The sequence below is a fragment of the Phascolarctos cinereus genome, unplaced genomic scaffold (assembly GCF_003287225.1).
Source record: "Phascolarctos cinereus isolate Bilbo 61053 unplaced genomic scaffold, phaCin_HiC Scaffold_5;HRSCAF=322, whole genome shotgun sequence".
Taxonomy (NCBI): domain Eukaryota; kingdom Metazoa; phylum Chordata; class Mammalia; order Diprotodontia; family Phascolarctidae; genus Phascolarctos; species Phascolarctos cinereus.
Window position 1 is genome coordinate 89,883,865 of NW_027555958.1, and position 16,731 is coordinate 89,900,595.

Here is a 16,731-nt window from a genome sequence, read left to right on the forward strand (position 1 = left end):
CTAGATTAGTTGTTCCTAACCATATTTACTGGGGCATAGTGGTACTGGAAGGCATTTCAACATAAAGCTCTTATTGGATACTCCCACCTAATTATAGCTATATAGTTAATATTGTTTGATTAATTAAGCATAAAAAAAATTAGGAATTTCAGTTTATATTTTGTTCATGTTATAACAGCGTGCACATGCATTTGAAGAGTGACACAAATTCAGTCTACAAAAGTCCTTTTTGAAATAAAAAAAAACTCAAAATGACAATGCTTACTATAAACACATGGTTGTGGAACAAATAATGAAGTTGATAAGGCATGAGTAATACTAACTCAATTGACTACAGGGGTCTGTGGTTCATAGGTTGAATATCATTGGACTAGACCAATCCATAAAGTCCCTCTCTTATAATTTTAAATTTCTTTGGTTGTGCAGTTACTCCTTGATGACAATTGTTAGCAGTTAGGGCATCATACAGGATAGGAAATTTTAAAAAGTTTGAAAAATTTTGAAGTCAGTCAGGATTCCTGATAAGTGTTCTTCCAGAAAGATCATCATTGGCAGAGGTGTTCATTACCTAAGGAAGCAGTCTATTTCACTTTAGGCAGAGATAACTGCTATGAAGCTTTTTCTGACATCTTCCTTATTGATCTCTCAGTAGAACTATTCTTTTTTAAAATTTCTCACTATATCTCCACTGTCTAGCCTAATACTTCCATATATTCGACCTTTAATAAATGTTTGTTGAATAAGATTAAATTGGGAAAGTGGGTTTGTGAAGTATGATGCCTGGTGATGAATGGAGTCAGAGGTTCAAATACTAGCTCTCTCATTCACTTCTTGTGTAACAGTTCTTTGCATAGCATCTAGAACCTAGTAGGCATTTAATAAATACTTGTTCATTGATTGTCTTGCCCTAAAACCACTAACTGTGACTATATGTCAGCCTAATGTCTATGGCACAGACCACCATCCCCTTAGGAGCCTAGAAGATATGTCTTATGACAGTTAAGGGAGCAAATATGTGGCCAGTGGTAAAACCACTTTTTCTAAATTTTTTTAAAAGCAATTAATTCTCTTTCAATATTTTAAGAGTTTAGTCCTAGGGAGTATAATTTTAAAATCCCAAACTCTTTCAGAAAACACTTTGTATCTTATCTGGTGGCGCATTGACTTAAATATAGTATGACAGTCAGTAAATAACTGCTAAATTAAATCAAGTCATCAGAGTTAGGAAGTAGGGCTGTTAAGGAAAGCAGTTAATGAGCAAACTTGAACATTGTTCATTAAAAGGATATTGATTAGTCAGAAGGAAGCAGGAAGGAAGTTCCTTCAGAAAGAAAATTGAGAGGTGTTCATAAGGAGAGAAATCTCATGATTTTTTGGGAAAAAAAATACTGCCATGTGTTAGTGAGGCGATACACTCCTCATGGTGACCTTTCTATTTCTGCTTCTGTTTGTTGAAGGAAAAGAAAAATAATCTGGAAACAAAGAAGCAAACAGAACCAGCAGTGCTATTTCATTCATTAGGCAAGCAGCATCCTGTGACAGTGACTATTTGCAATACTATATAGAGGAGTGTTGATCTGGGAGTTCCTAATCATTTGCATCTTTCCAATTCAGTATAATGGCATGATGTAGGATGCAAGTAAGAGAGACGTTGAAGTGTTAAGGTCATTTTTCTTTCAGACTTGGACTAGCTGTATTTATACTGTATTCCTGTATGTACATGGTTATTTGCATAAAGTTTTCTAAATTAGGATGAGAGTTGCTTGAGAGCAGGGACTTTGTTTTTGGCTTAGTACAGTGTCTGGCATATAGTCAAAGCTTAATAAATGCTTTTTGACTGGCTGATTGACTGACTGACTGACTACATTTATAGATTCTGCAGGATGAAATACTGGGAGTGGCCTCATATTTTCACCTTTTTTAAAATAGTGTTTTATTTTTTCCCAGTCACATGTCAAGACAATTTTTAGCATTCATTTTTATAAGATTTTGGCTTCCAAATGTTTTTTCCTCCCTCTGTCCCCTCCCTTCTTCATACGATGGTAGGCAGTTTGCTATGTTATGTATGTGCTATCATGTAGAAAATATTTCCGTATTAATCACAGTTGTGAAAGAAGAAACAGATCCAAAGAAAAAGACCACGAAAAAGAGTAAAGTAAATGAACAAATATGCTTCCATCTGCATTCAGAGTCCATCCATTCTGAATTTGGATGTAGATAGCATTTTCTTTCTTGAGTCCTTTGTTCTTGTTTTGATGATTGTGTTGCTGAGAAGAGCCGAGTCATTCATAGATGATCATCACACAGCGTTGCTGATACCATGTACAATGTTTTCCTGGTTCTGCTCGTTTCACTTTATATCAGTTTGTACAAGTCTTTACAGGTTTTTTTCTACAATCTGCTTGTTCATCATTTCTTATTGCACAGTAGTATTCCATTACATTCATATATCACAATTCATTCAGTTATTCCCTAATTCATCAGCATCCTCTCAATTTCCAGTATTTTGCCACCACAAAAAAAGGGCTGCTATTATTATTATTTTTTTTTGCACATAGAGGTCCTTTTCTTTCTTTTTTTAAAAAAAATCATCTCTGGTAGTGGTATTGCTGGATCAAAGGATATGCACAGTTTGGTTGCCCTTTGGACGTAGTTCCAAATTGTTCTCCAGAATGTTCACAACTCCATCAGCAGTGCATTAGTGTCTCAATTTTCCCACATCCCCTCCAACATTTAACATTTTTCTTTTCTTTCATGTTAACCAATCTGACAGGTGTAGTGGTGCCTCTGGAGTTGTTTCAATTTGCAATTCTCTAAACAAAAGTGATTTAAAGCACTTCTTCATCAGAAAGCTGCCTCTTCATATCCTTTGGCCATTTATCATTTGGGGAATGTCTTGTCTTCTTATAAATTTGACTCAGTTCTCTATATATTTGAGAAATGAAGTCTTTATCAGAGACACTTGCTGTAAAGATTGTTGCCCAGCTTTCTGCTTTCTTTCTAATCTTGGTTGCAATGGTTTTGTTTGTGCAAAAGACTTTTAATGTAATATAATCAGAATTATCTAATTTACATCTCCTAATGCTCTCTATCTATGGTCACAAACCTGTAACTCATTTAACTTCTTCTTTAAGAATTTGGATGCTATGCCACTTCATGCATATATGTTTATTATTGATATTACTTTATCATCTATGGTACCTTTCAGAAACCTGTAGTTTCCTTCATTTATCTCTTTTAATTCAGTCTATTTGTGCCCTTTTGCTACCCCAACTTTTTTGATTTCAGCTGAAGGATAACAAATTCTGCTCCAGCTCCTTAACTTTTCTCTGTGTGTATCCCTCTGCTTCAGGTGTGTTTCATGTAAACAAACATATTGTAGGATTCTGGTTTTTGATCCACTTTGCTGTCCATTTCTTTTTTATGGCAGAGTTCATCTCATTCACATTCACAGTTATGATTACTGACTGTGTATTTCCTTCAGTCCTATTCTTTCTCCTGCTTGTCCTCTTTTTCCTTTCACTCTTTGCCATTGTTTGCTTCTTTCTATGACCTCCCCTGATTTGCCCTCCCTCCTGTCAACTCCCTTTGTTGATCTCCTCCCCTCCTACTTCCCTGTCAGGGAAGATAAACTTCCATATTCAACTAATGGTATACATTATTCCTTCTTTTAGCCAATAATGATGAGTATAAGGCTCAAGTGATACCATCACCCACCCTTCCACTTTCCCCTCCACTGTAAAAGGTTTTCCATGCCTTTTCACGTGAAAGAATTTACCCTATTCTATCTTTCCCTTCTTTCTGCACCCAGTGTACTCCTCTTTCTCATCCTTTAATTATTTTTTAACGTCATTCCCTTAAATTCACCTAATACCCATACCCTCGGTCTGTGTATGTTCCTTCTAGCTATACTATTAGTGGTACAATTTTTTAAGAATTACAGGTATCATCTTCCCATTTAGGGATGTATATAGTTCAGCTCCATTGAATCCCTTATGTTTTCTTTTCCTTTTTTAAGTTTCCCTTTGGTCTTAATATTGGAGATCAATTTTTTGTTGTTGTTGTTCAATTCTGGTCTTCACCTTATGAAAGCTTGAAATCCTTCTATCTCATTGAATAACCATTTTCTTCCCTTGAAGTATTATGCTTAATTTTGCTTGGTAGGTGATTCTTGGTGGTAGCCTTAGCTCCTTTTCATTCTGGAATATCATGTTCCATGACCTCTGATCCTTTAATGTTGCAGCTACTAAGTCCCAGGTAATCCTAATTGTGGTTTCCCAATATTTGAATTGGTTTTTTTTCCAGCCATTTGCACTGTTTTTTCTTTGACCTGATAGTTCTGTAGTTTGGCTATAATGTTCCTTGGAGTTTTTATTTTGAGATCTATTTTCTGATGTGATTGGTGGATTCTTTGAATGCCTTTTTTGCCCTCAGGTTCTAGGATATCAGGGCAGCATTCCTTGACAATTTCTTGAAAGATAATGTACAGATCCTCCTTTTCATTATGGCTTTCAGTTGGTCCAATGATTTTGACACTGTCACTTCTGGATGTATTTTCCAGGTCAGTTATTTTTCCCATGAGGTATTTTAAATTTTCTTCTATTTTTTCAACTTTTTGAATTTCTATGATTGATTCTTGATGTCTCATAGTCATTAGCTTCCACTTGTCAAATTCTGACTTTTAAGGAGTTGTTTTCCCCAGTTAGTTTGTGTAATTTCTTTTCCATTTGGCCAATTGTGTTTTTTAGGGAGTTGCTTTCTTCAGTAGATTTTTGTGTCTCCTTTTCCATTTGTCCAATTCTACTTTTTAAGCACTTGTTTTCTTTTTCTACTCTGTTGACCCTTTTTTCATAATTCTCTTGCATACCTCTATTATATGATTTTTAAGCCTCTTTTTGAGCTCTTCCATGAATTCTTTCTTGGCTTAAGACTGCTTCCGATTTTTGTTTGGGGCTTTGCCCATAGCTGTTTTGACATTGTTATCCTCTTCTGGGTTTGTGTCTTGGTCTTTCTTGTCACCATAATAACTTTCTGTGGTCAGATTCTTTTTGTTTTGTTTTCTTTTCTTTTCTTTTTTCTTGCTCATCTTTTTTGGCCTTTTTCCTTTCTTTTAAATTTGAGCTGTGCTCCCTGGAAGGGATGGCCATTGTCTCAGACTTCTTGCACCAGGTGCTGCAGGCCATGGCTGTTGACCTGGTGCTGCACTAATGTTGCCCTGAAGCCCATGGGGTCCGTCACATCTGGCATTGTGCTGAGAGGGTAGAGTATGGAGTGGCTGGCACTGCTAGAGGCCCTAGGGGTCTTGCAGCTTACCTGGTGCTGAGCTGAGGTCCTAGTGTTGGTGTCAGGTGTCTGCTGAGGCTGGTGGGGTGTTTTTGTGTTTCCCTAAGGCTACAATGAAGCACATGGAGGACTGGCCACTGGAGGCTACCTGGGGCTTTGCTGAAGTATGTTGTGGTTCTCATAGCTGGAGTCTACCAGATTCCCTTGGTTATAATGAGGGACATAGAAGGTCCTGGTGTTGGCATTTCCATGCTCCACCATACTGGGGCTCAGGATCTCTTGCTGGTTTGCTGAAGTGGGGCTTGCTGGGATGCTTCCTGACTTGGACCATACTCTCCTTTTAACCAAGTGAGACAGACCTTTCTTGATGCTCTTCCAAGTTTCTTGGGCTCAAAGATTGTTTCTCCCCATCTTTTTGCTGATTGTACTGTTCCAGGATTTGTTTTGGGGTTATTTGGAGGTAAATATGGCAGAGTTATAGTGATTTACTTACTCTGTCGAGGTTTAGAGGTTTATAGGTGCTGCGACCCCAAACTCATGACATATAGGTCTTGCCTGAATGAATTTGACCTAAGCCTTCTTTTAGGCAAAGACAAGGTTTATTAGAACATGGATCAGGGATGGGTGAGCTTTAAAGAATCTGCCATACTGGCCAGACTCTTAAGGAATGTAAGCATTTATATTGCTAATTCTAGGGAGCTTTATCTTAAGAATCTGAGCATGTTAATGGAGGCCAGATGGACCTTATATACAGAAAGATTGTGGAAGGGTTCTAGGAATGGCCAAATAGTCTGAGGTGGCTGGAGGAAGGGTTTAAGGAGGATCTGGATGGGAGTGGCCAATAAACTCAGATGACTGTGAGGTGATAGAATGCCAGGGACCTAGACCAAGTGGCCAAGGGAGAATGGAACCTAGATAGAATTAAGGGTAGGAAGTGGCCAGAGGCCTTAGGGAGGTAAGACAATGGAGGGCCAGACTAGGTTAAGGTTAACAGAGAATTAGGCATAGAAGATAATGAAAGGTCAGTTGATAGGATTATAGCCTTGGGCAAAAGCTAAAGATTTAGCCATATAAGAAAATCCAGGACTTTTCCTCTTTTGGGTCCAGATCCCATCCATCTTCACTTCCAGAAGTCCATATTTTAACTTCTTAAAGGAAGTATTATCACTTCATTACTTCTTTAGGAGAAATGGAAAAAGAAAAAAATCCTTTAATCAACTTCTTAACAGAATCATGGGGTAGCACATAACCCACGCTAAATCCTTTAAGGCATGGAGGTGAGCATTTCTAACTCAGTTGACCTCAAAAGTCTGTGATTAATCACCAGTGGACTGTACCTTTCTGACGTTAATCTTCTGACTAAATCCATCCTCATGATTTTGCCATCATCCTGATGGCCTTTAAAAAACCAAAACACTCAAGAAATCCAGGATCCAAATTCTAGGACTCTTCCCTGAAGTTTGCCAATGGGAGGAAAATTTCTTCTTCCTTCTCCTCCTAACCCTTAGATCTCATCCAAGGGAGTGGAGATGAGTTGTAAGACAATCATCTCTGAAAGTTGAAAAAGGGAATTTATCTGTGGGGCAAGTCCACAGAACCCAGCCCATTGATCTATCTTGCAGAGATTCTACTCCTAAAGATCAGCACTTTGAGGAAAGCACCAAAAGAGAAAGGATATTGGGAAAATGCAACATCAGAAACCCGAGTTGCTTTGGACACATGTGGCTTCAATATATACTTCCCTACTAATGTATATTTATGGAAGGGGGATAGTCTGCCCCCAATTTACGGGGCAAGAGGGAACATGTTGTTACTGTTGTTCATGGCATGCCATTTCAGTAAATGCTCCTTTATATCAGCTAGTTGAGTAATGAAGATAAAACCATCAGTGGGAACTGGCAAGCAATAATTTCAAGAGGGTTGACTGAAACAGAATCTGGAAACAGAAATAAGTTATCACCCATGGCACTCAGGCAGTGAGTTCCAATTAGAGGAAATAGTCCAGCAGTGATATTTATTAATTAAGGTATCTATGTTGATAAGTGCCTAGCACATAGCAGGTGCTATATAGGTATTAGCTATTATTATTAATATTTTTTGTAAAATAACATAATTGAGCATAAAATATACAAATTTTAACAGTTAATGGTGTCTGTTAATCTTCCAATACCAACATGATCTCTCTATCCTGAATTGGTAAGTTCCTTGGTATAATGTCTATTTTTCCTTTTATCGCCCAAATCTAGCACACTTTCTTGTACATAGTATTCACCTACTAAACACTAGATGACTTGAATCTGTGTCAGTATATCTTAATTGTAGGGAAAATACTCAGGGTGAGATAGCCAGCCTTCTAAAGTTACCATACACACTGAGACCTACAAATAGGCGGTAACAATTACATGAAAATACCACACATAGGAGAAGTTAAGAGGGTTTGTTCCAAGCTTTGGTATTTAAAAAAAAATGTATTGTATACATCATGTACAAGCCTCACACTAAGTGTTTATATGGTAATTAGTGAAAGTATTATTTTCTGTATTTCATAGATAAGGACCATGAGGTTCAGGGAGGGAAATGACTAATCTAAAGTCATAAAATTATTAAATGGCAGACCAGAGATTTGAACCCTAAACCTGAAGTTGTAGTTATAACTTACTTTCATATGGTGTTTTAAGGTTTGTGAAGTTCTTTCCTCACAACAGCCCTCAGACAAAGGTAGTACAAGTATTACTCTTCTCACTGTTCAGGTGAAGAAAGAAGTTAAGTGACTTCCCCAGGATCATGTAGCTAGTTAACATTGATTCAAAGCTGCTTTGAATCAATGCAGGATTCCCATTTGATCTTCCAACTTGATATCCATGATTAATCTGCTTCTCAAGAACTGGCAACTTAGGAAAAGTGGGAAAAGACCAGAAAAATCTTGGAAAATATGGTACTGTGTGAACTCCATCTTCATTTGAACAACAAATTATAGATTTTGAGCTATAAGGGACCTCAGAGACCATCTATCCAAATGCTCTTACTTTGCATGTGAGGAAACAAAAGGAAATAGGTCAGAAAGGTAATAAAATTCAAAGGTGAGGTTGGAACTCAGGACTTGAGACAATACTCTTTTCACTATGCTTTGCTACTTCTCTGAAGGGGATATTTCTCACCTCTACCTGTGGGGTTACTTAAGGAATTTGGATGAGGATAATTGACACAGGTGAAATGAAATTTCTAAGTCACTTAGTTCAAATCATTCCTCAAACACTTACTAGCTGTGTGACCCTGGACTAGTCACTTAACTTTTGCCTCAGTTTCTTCATCTTGCAAATAGGAATAATAAGCCCAATATAATAATCCCTTTAAATGTTGCTCTGAAGATCAAACAAGACAATATTTTTAAAGTGTTTTGCAAACCTTAAGGCACTATGTACGTATTGGTCGTTGTTGATGTTGTTGGCAATACTACTCTGCTACTTACCTTTCAGTTGTAGGAACTGAATACCCATGAGGATGCTATTTTGTCAGTTAGTAGGATAGCCAAAGCTGAGAACTCAAGTGACAGAATGTAATAACCTTTAAATTGAATGGGTCCCTATCTTTGTTTTTATTTTTTTTCCTTCATATCATTCATATGGACCACTTCTATTATATACTGGCTGTATGGCTCTGAGGAAGCCATTGAACCCCTGTAATGTTATGCTGTTCTCTCAGACTCGAGTAGTGGAGAAGGTATTGATCTGAACAAGTAAAAGAGGTTATTCATTGGGAACTCTCTTTTTTTAATTGTAATATTTTTCCCTGATTACATGTTGAAACAATAACATTTTTTAAAAAGTTTTAAATTCCAAATTCTATTGCTTCCTCTCTCCCTTCCAACCTCCCTAAAAGAATAAGCTATCTGATACAGATTATACATGTGGTAACACCTTTCCTTGATGAAACCACAGGGCTAATCCCTGTTTTCATATATGTGTGTGTCTATATATGTATATGTGTGTACATGTATATATACATATATACATATATGTTCATTTGATGCTTCAGAAATGTCTTTAAATAAAAAAAATTCAGAGATAGATGATATCATACATAAAAGTGCTACTTACATAAGATTGCTGTATAATGACAGTCTTGCTCCAAAACTGTACCTATTAAAAACTGGCAGAAGTACTTTTGAAAAATAAGAGAAACTGATTTTAAGAAGAAAAAAAGCCTGTTTCCCATGTAAAGTGAAGATTAAGATAATTACTTGTCTAATTTAAGGGGGGGAAAATATTTTGCCTTAACATTCTAAAGCTTATAAAAGTGTTCTTTTCATGTGAAATATCCAGATAACTACTTCAATTTTCCACTTGAGTTGGCCAGTGAAGACATGGAACCAATGACTTAAATTTTAGTTTTGAAGACTTGAAACCAACATAACACTTGCTTAATGTTTCCTCTATTACTTTTAGCATCCTTTGATGGTAATATCTACCATTCAGTTGGATGATTTTGCTTCATTTCCTGATTTCAGTTATATAAATATTGACAGGCACAATAATGTATTTAAATGATATTTTATTTCATATTCACTTAAGACTATTAAATGAGGTGGGAAGTAGAGTAGAGTGAGAAACCAAAGTATATTAAATATGTGTTGCTGTTCAGTCTTCCAATTGTGTTTGACTCTTCATGACCCCATGGACCATAGCATGTCAGGCCCTTCTGTCCTTCACTATCTCTCAAAGTCTACCCAAGTTCACATAAATTGTTTCCATGATGCCATACATCCATCTCATTCTCTGCCATCCTCTTTTCCTTTTGCCTTCAATCTTTCCCAAAGTCAAAGTCATTTCCATGAGTCCCATCTTCTCACTATGTGGCCACAGTATTTAAGCTTTAACTTCAACATTTGACCTTCCAACAAATGGCCTGAATTAATTACTTTATGCATTGACTAATTTGATCTCCTTGCTGTCCAAGGGACTCTCAAAGGTCTTCTCTAGCACCACAATTTGAAAGCATCATCTTCTAAAGGAATCAAACTATTTGATCCATCTCTGAATTCGGTTGCTGACCTCTCTTACAGGCCCCTCTCTGGTTTCACAGGGCTGGCAACCTAAGTCTCTCTCCTTTGAGAGAGCTTAATAGCTATTTACTTAACTTTTTTGAATTTAACTAGTACGTCTGTGTGTAGCATTCTGGAAATAAATTTTCCTGTTTAAGGGTGAATAAGTTTGTATTTTTTTTGAGGGGGGGAAGTGAGGAGGCAATCAGGGTGAAGTGATTTGGCCAGAATCACACAGCTAGGATTTGTCAAGTGTCTGAGGCTGGATTTGAACTCAGGTCGTCCTGACTCCAGGGCTGGTGCTCAATCTACTACGCCACCTAGCCTCCCCCCCGCCTTTTTAAATTCAAACATTTAGTATAGGTGTTCTAATATGAGTAGCAATGATAGCCTTGAGTTTAACCTAACTTTATGTGATAATAATCATAAAAACTCATCCTGATAAAAAGAGGCACTGGGTTTTTCATTTTAAGCTATTGTTACACATAGCATGGGGGAGGAAGGGACCACCTATCAAATTGTGGTTCTGTTTTGAGCTGAGACCTAACTTAGTACTGGATCTTCATACTTCTTACTTAGTTGGCTCTCCAGTGTTGGTCTGTCTCATTATCTTCACCCCAGAGTTCCGTGGCACTTAAAGCCTTCCATAACTTCCCGTCTGCTCCCACTAGCTTTCCAGTCTTCTCACACCCTTTTACCTGCTGTGTACTCTTCAGTCTGGTGATGCTGGCCTCCTTGCCTTTCCAGGAGTAAGACACTCCATCAGTCAGCATTTTCTCTGGCTGTCCCCATGCCTGCAGTGCTCTCCTTCTGTTCTACTTACTGCTTTCCCTGCTTCCTTTAAGTCCTTCCTAAAATGCTATCCTCTGTAGGAAGTCTTTTCCCACTTCTCTTAATTCTGGTCCTTTATTACTTTAATTTATTTTCTCTTTATCCTGTATATAGCTTGTATGAACATATTTGTTTACTTGGAATGTGGTATTTGTTCCATTAGTTTGTGAACTCCTAGAAGGCAGGGTTTGTTTTATGCTTCTTTTTGTATCTGTAATGTTTAGCACAGCACCTAGCCTATATATAGTAGGGACTTGATAAATATTTACTGATTGACTGACTATTGACTGAAACAAAGTAAAGTGAAAATCCTGTCCAGGGACTTCCCAAAAGTGATTGAGAAGTACTCACTATACAAACTTAATCAGGAATAGAATAGCTGTGTATTTTGTCTAACACACACACACACACACACACACACACTGCTTAAAACACAAAAGACTCATAAATGTGCAATAATTAATACTTAAAACATGAAACAATAACCCTCACACTACTATACCATCCTTCAAGGTAAGGACACTTTGTGGTACCTTTAAATAAATATTTTCATCTCACACCTGCCTGCCTGTAGACTTTGTTGTTCAGTCTTTCCGTCATGTCCTACTCTTTGTGACCCCATGGACCATACTACCCATGGAGTTTTCTTCCCACAGATACTTGAGCCATTTGCCACTTCCTTCTCTAGTGGGTCCTTTTGTCAGACAATTAGAGGTTAAGTGGCTTGCTCCAGGTCACACTGCTAGGAAGTGGCTGAGGCTGTATTTGAACTCAAGTCTTCCTGGTCCAATACTCATCCATTGAGACACTAGCAGCTCTACCTGTAGAGTTAGGGAAGTCCAAATCTCCCCACCACCCAGGGCATGATTTAGACTTTATTAGTTTTTCCAGGTACAGAATCTTATAAGTAGCTTCTCTTCTGAGAAGCTATTAAGGAAATCACCAGTTGCTAGGTAACCAAGACCCAGCTCAGAAACTCCTGACTTTTATCTCTTAGAAGATTATCAACAGGACTGTAAATGCATATTTCTCACTATTACTTCAGGAAAAAAAAACACCAAACAGAGGTAGCTAGGGACTAGAGGTCCAGACTCGGGCTCTTCAAAAGAAGCACATGTTCTCATAAACTATCATGGCTGATGGGTGAGAGGAGGGTAGAAAAATCCCCTCTTTCCCTGATTGAAAGTCTAAGGGAGAGTGGGTTCTGTCTGTGCCCCAACAAAGAGGTCACTACAAAAGAGAACAAAAACTCTCTTCTCCATCCTTTTATATCCCACAGTGTTGGAGTTTCTTCCTTCTCCTTAGGTTCCTTTTCATTAGAGCCCCAGTCTGAGGGACCAATCAGGGATTGCTTTGTTATCACAGACAAGCATGTGCCCCTCAAAAAGACGCCAGTGTGATTGTTCAGCTTCATCATCCCATTGCATGAAAAAAGACCTTTTATTCTGATATACAGATTCTAATATAAAACATTCATTGGAAACACTTTAAAATGTGAAATAGTAAAATTTTGTAATGATGGGTTGGTAAAAAAAAAAAAGGACAAACCAAATCTACTTTGGAATGATAGCATCATAGACTTTTATCTTCTTTTTCTTTCTAAAACTTAAATATACAATAAGAAAAGAAAAAGAAACATTATAAACTTAAATACTAAAACTGAAAGAAAAAATAAGAAAAAAAAGCACTGCCATGTGCACAGCAGAACATAAGCAAGAATTCAAAATATAGAGCAATAAATTGCCATTTCAAGAAAGCCTATATAATAAATACTACACATTGTGTTCAGAGATGTCCATCTTTTCCTTGCTTCCTTGTAAGTTTTCTTTTGTTCTCCGCTGTATAATTTTTACTTTGTTCTTCCCCCCCCTTCCTCCCCACCTCCCAACCTTCCTCAAGAAGGCTACAATTAAGCAGAGATATACACACACACATATACACATACATTTATATACAAATATACACACACATACGTACGTACTCTTAGATATACTTGGATATCTACAATAATACTCATATATAGACATATGCATTCATATGCATCTATGTAAGACCCTGTACTATATTTGTTGGTCCTCTGTTTCTCTGAAGGTGGATGACATCTTCCTTCATAAGTCTAAGCCTTTCCATATTTTTTTAAGTCTACTAACTCGGTCATTTCCTATACCATAGCAATATTCCTGCCTTATACTGTCTAGTTATATTAAATAGTCTAAAACAATATTGGCTAATATGACTGACATATAGTGCAGTTTCCCTGTTTTTCTCTTTTGATTAAATTTATTTTAGCTTTAATTTAGTCTGAGATCATGATTACTACCCCTGATTTTTTCCCTAATAAATTCTATTCCTGATCTTTATTTTATGTTTGTGTACATCTCTTATTTCCTATCCCTCCTGACTCCTCTACTTTACTTCTACCTGCTACCTTGCCCTCCTCTTACTTAACCTATCCCTTTCCAATGGTCCCTCCTTTATTCTCTCCTCCGCATTGATCTAGACATGCTTCTATACCCCCATCCTATTCTCTCACCCTCTTCCCTTTAAAAATCTCTCTCCCCCTTCCCTATTGTCTCAGCATTTTATTTCTTTCTGAATTTAGAAGACTTTATACCCTTCTACATATATGTGTATTGTTCCCTCTTGAATCCATTTCCAATGAGAGTAGGGTTCCAGACCTACCAGCCTTCCTCCCCCATATAATTCCTCTGTTTCAGTTCTTCATCTCACATGTCCGGTGTATAAGATAATTACTCTTTTTGCCTTTTCTTAGATGGTATTAATTTTTAGAATCACATCATACTCAGCTCTATCCTAGTCTTTCTTTCAAGCTACTGAATTACTAATTACAATTTTAGATAGTTTACATTTCCTTGTCTAAAAAGTAAACAGTCTGTCCTTATTGAGTCCCTTCTAATTAGTCTTTGATGTTTACCTTATATTTCTTTTGGATCTTGTTTGTCAGATTTTCTGTTAAGTTCAGGTCTTTTTGCAATAAAATCCTGAAAATCTGGCAATGCATTTAATGTCTTTTTTTTCCATTTAGGATTGTGCTTAGCTTTGCTGTGTATTATATTTTGTTATTTTTGGCTGCAACCCCAGTTCTTTTGCTCTTCAATATATAGTGCTCTAACACCTGCATTCTTTTAGTGTAGCTGCTGCTAGGTCTTGTGTGATTCCAATTGTGATTCCACCATATATGAATTGGTTTTTTCTTGTTGCTTATAATATTTTCTCCTTGAGCTGGGGGTTTTGGAATTTAGCTATGATATTTCTATAGATTTTCCTTATAGGATCTCTTTCAGGTGGTGATCAGTGGATTTTTTTCTGTTTCTACTTTCCCCTTTGTTCTAACACTTCAGAAAAATTACATTTAATCATTTCTTGTGTTGTTGTATTGATTCTTTTTTTGATTATAGCTTTCAGGTTGTCTGGTTATTCTTATGTTTTCTCTTCTTGATCTGTTCTCCAGATCAGTCATTTTTCTTGTGAGATATTTCACATTCTCTTTTACTTTTTCATTTTTTATTTTTGTTTTATTATTTCTTGATGTCTTTTAACTTTGCTGGTTTTCCCTTGGCCAATTCTAATTTTCAATTAGTCATTTTCTTCCTTAAGATTCTGGATTTCCTTTTCCAGTTGGTTAACTTCCTTTGCATAATCTTCCTATTTTTTTGGATTTTTTTTTCTTCACCTTAATCTCTCTTATTTGATTTTTAAAGTCTTTTTAAAGTTTTTCTATGAATTCTTTTTTGGGCAGATGACCATGTGACATTATTCTTTGGGGTAGGAGAGGCTATTTTTGCTTCTGTATCCTCCTCTGAAGACAAACTGCAGTCTTCTCAATTCCCATAGTAACTTTCTGTGGTTAGATTCTTTCTCCTTTGCCTGCTTAGCATTATTATTATTATTTTTAATTTATAGCAACTTGTTGCAATCACTTCTAGTCCTGGGGCATTAAGGGTTGTGCCTTTGACTTCAGGTCCTTCTTCAGTTCTCCCCTCTGCCCTGGAACCAAATATAAGAACTCTGCATTTCAGTAATTGTCCACAACCAGCAGCTTCCCAGTCCCACTGCTTCTTCACTCACCTGGCATTGCTGGTTCCTTCTCACCCAAGGCCGCATCTAAGTATCATGGCTGGGCCTGGCCTCCCTTTTCAGCAGAGGTTCCCTCAATCTTCCCCTGCTCAGACCCCCAAGTTATAGGAAATAAAAACACTAACATGCAACAGAGGCTGACTTTGTTAGCCAATGCATTAATTTCCTGTTAACTTGTTTATGTTTCTTATCATTTTTACCTCAGGGCTTCAGTTTTTGTCTCTGTAATTTGGGGGGAAATTATGGAAAATAATGACTAGATAGATGGATAGAGATAAATATGGATGTCAACTCTGTCTCTTCCCTCTCTCTTTCTTTCTCTGTGTCTCTCCTCTTAAATGATGAAGTCATAGATCCAGACCAAACATGAATATATATTTGTATTTATGATTTTATTTGTTTTTAATCTGGTGTTTTGATTTAATCAGTCTAAGAAGTTCCTGGTGAAGAAATATCCTCTGCCAGAGCAGATCAGCAATTCTTCTGCAAAGTGCATTTTTAGATTTCCTGGGTCCTTGAGAAGTCATTATTTGCTCATGGGAACTAAGGTCATTGTCAGGGAAAGAATTGGTCTTCACCTTAACCCTGAGGCTGTTCTTCTATCATTTATAAGTCATTATTAAAGATTAATATTTTGGGAAATTATTTTCAATGTACTGGGTTCATATTTGAAATATAATTGTGTGTCATCTAAAACCTTCCCAAGAATCTTTGTGTTTCCCTTTGCAATTGGTCAGTTGCAAAGGAGGATGATATTCAGACTTTAAAATTTTTAGTCAATCCTTAGTTATGAAAATGTAGTAGTAAGAACAGAAATATAATGATTTCTAGTACAATTTAAGAATCTCTTTCTCCTTTGAAAGTGAAGGAATAATTTTTGTGCCTTCAAACAAATTGGGATTCTCCTTCCTCTCACCTAGTATCCACGATTTAAAAAGTGAGATGTGGAAACCTTGTTGCCAGGGAATAAAGCCAGATTCAGAGTATGTAATGTAACTAAGTAAATGTTTCATTCTGCTCAAAAGTAGTAGTGTTTTGTCATCATTCCATAAGTCAGAGTAGATTTAAACAAACTTCAATAGAAAATAAACTACATTACCTTTAAATTACTAAATGTTTTGTTTCTCTTTCTCTCCAAGGGTCCATCATGCTGGGATGATGTCCTGATTTCAAACAGGATAAATGGCATTTGCCATTCCCCAGATTGCAATGGAACTGGAGCGGTAAGTACCTGGCCAAAAGACAATGCTTTTTTGGAGAAAAGAATGATGCTATCAATTTGTGAAATGTATACCTAAGATCCAAAATGCCCTGCAAGAGTTAGAGTTCATTGTGGTATATTTCTGCTAACAAATGGGCTGGACAGAACCAAAACCTGATGTGATTCCCATATAATTGCCATCACCAAAAGATTTTTTTCTCACCTAAATGATACTCCTAGTCCTGTTAAAATAGCATTGTATACAGTTGCTTTTGAT

The 16,731-nt window shown here is 36.9% G+C and overlaps 1 protein-coding gene across 1 annotated transcript in view; it reads left to right on the forward strand.

Moving 5' to 3' along the window:
• Positions 1–16,731, forward strand: part of PRKN (parkin RBR E3 ubiquitin protein ligase) — a 1,801,990-nt gene that overhangs the window by 828,379 nt on the left and 956,880 nt on the right. The window contains exon 5 of the mRNA XM_020986759.2: positions 16,393–16,476. Coding sequence (XP_020842418.1) covers positions 16,393–16,476 — 84 coding nt within the window. The remainder of the gene's footprint in view (positions 1–16,392; positions 16,477–16,731) is intronic.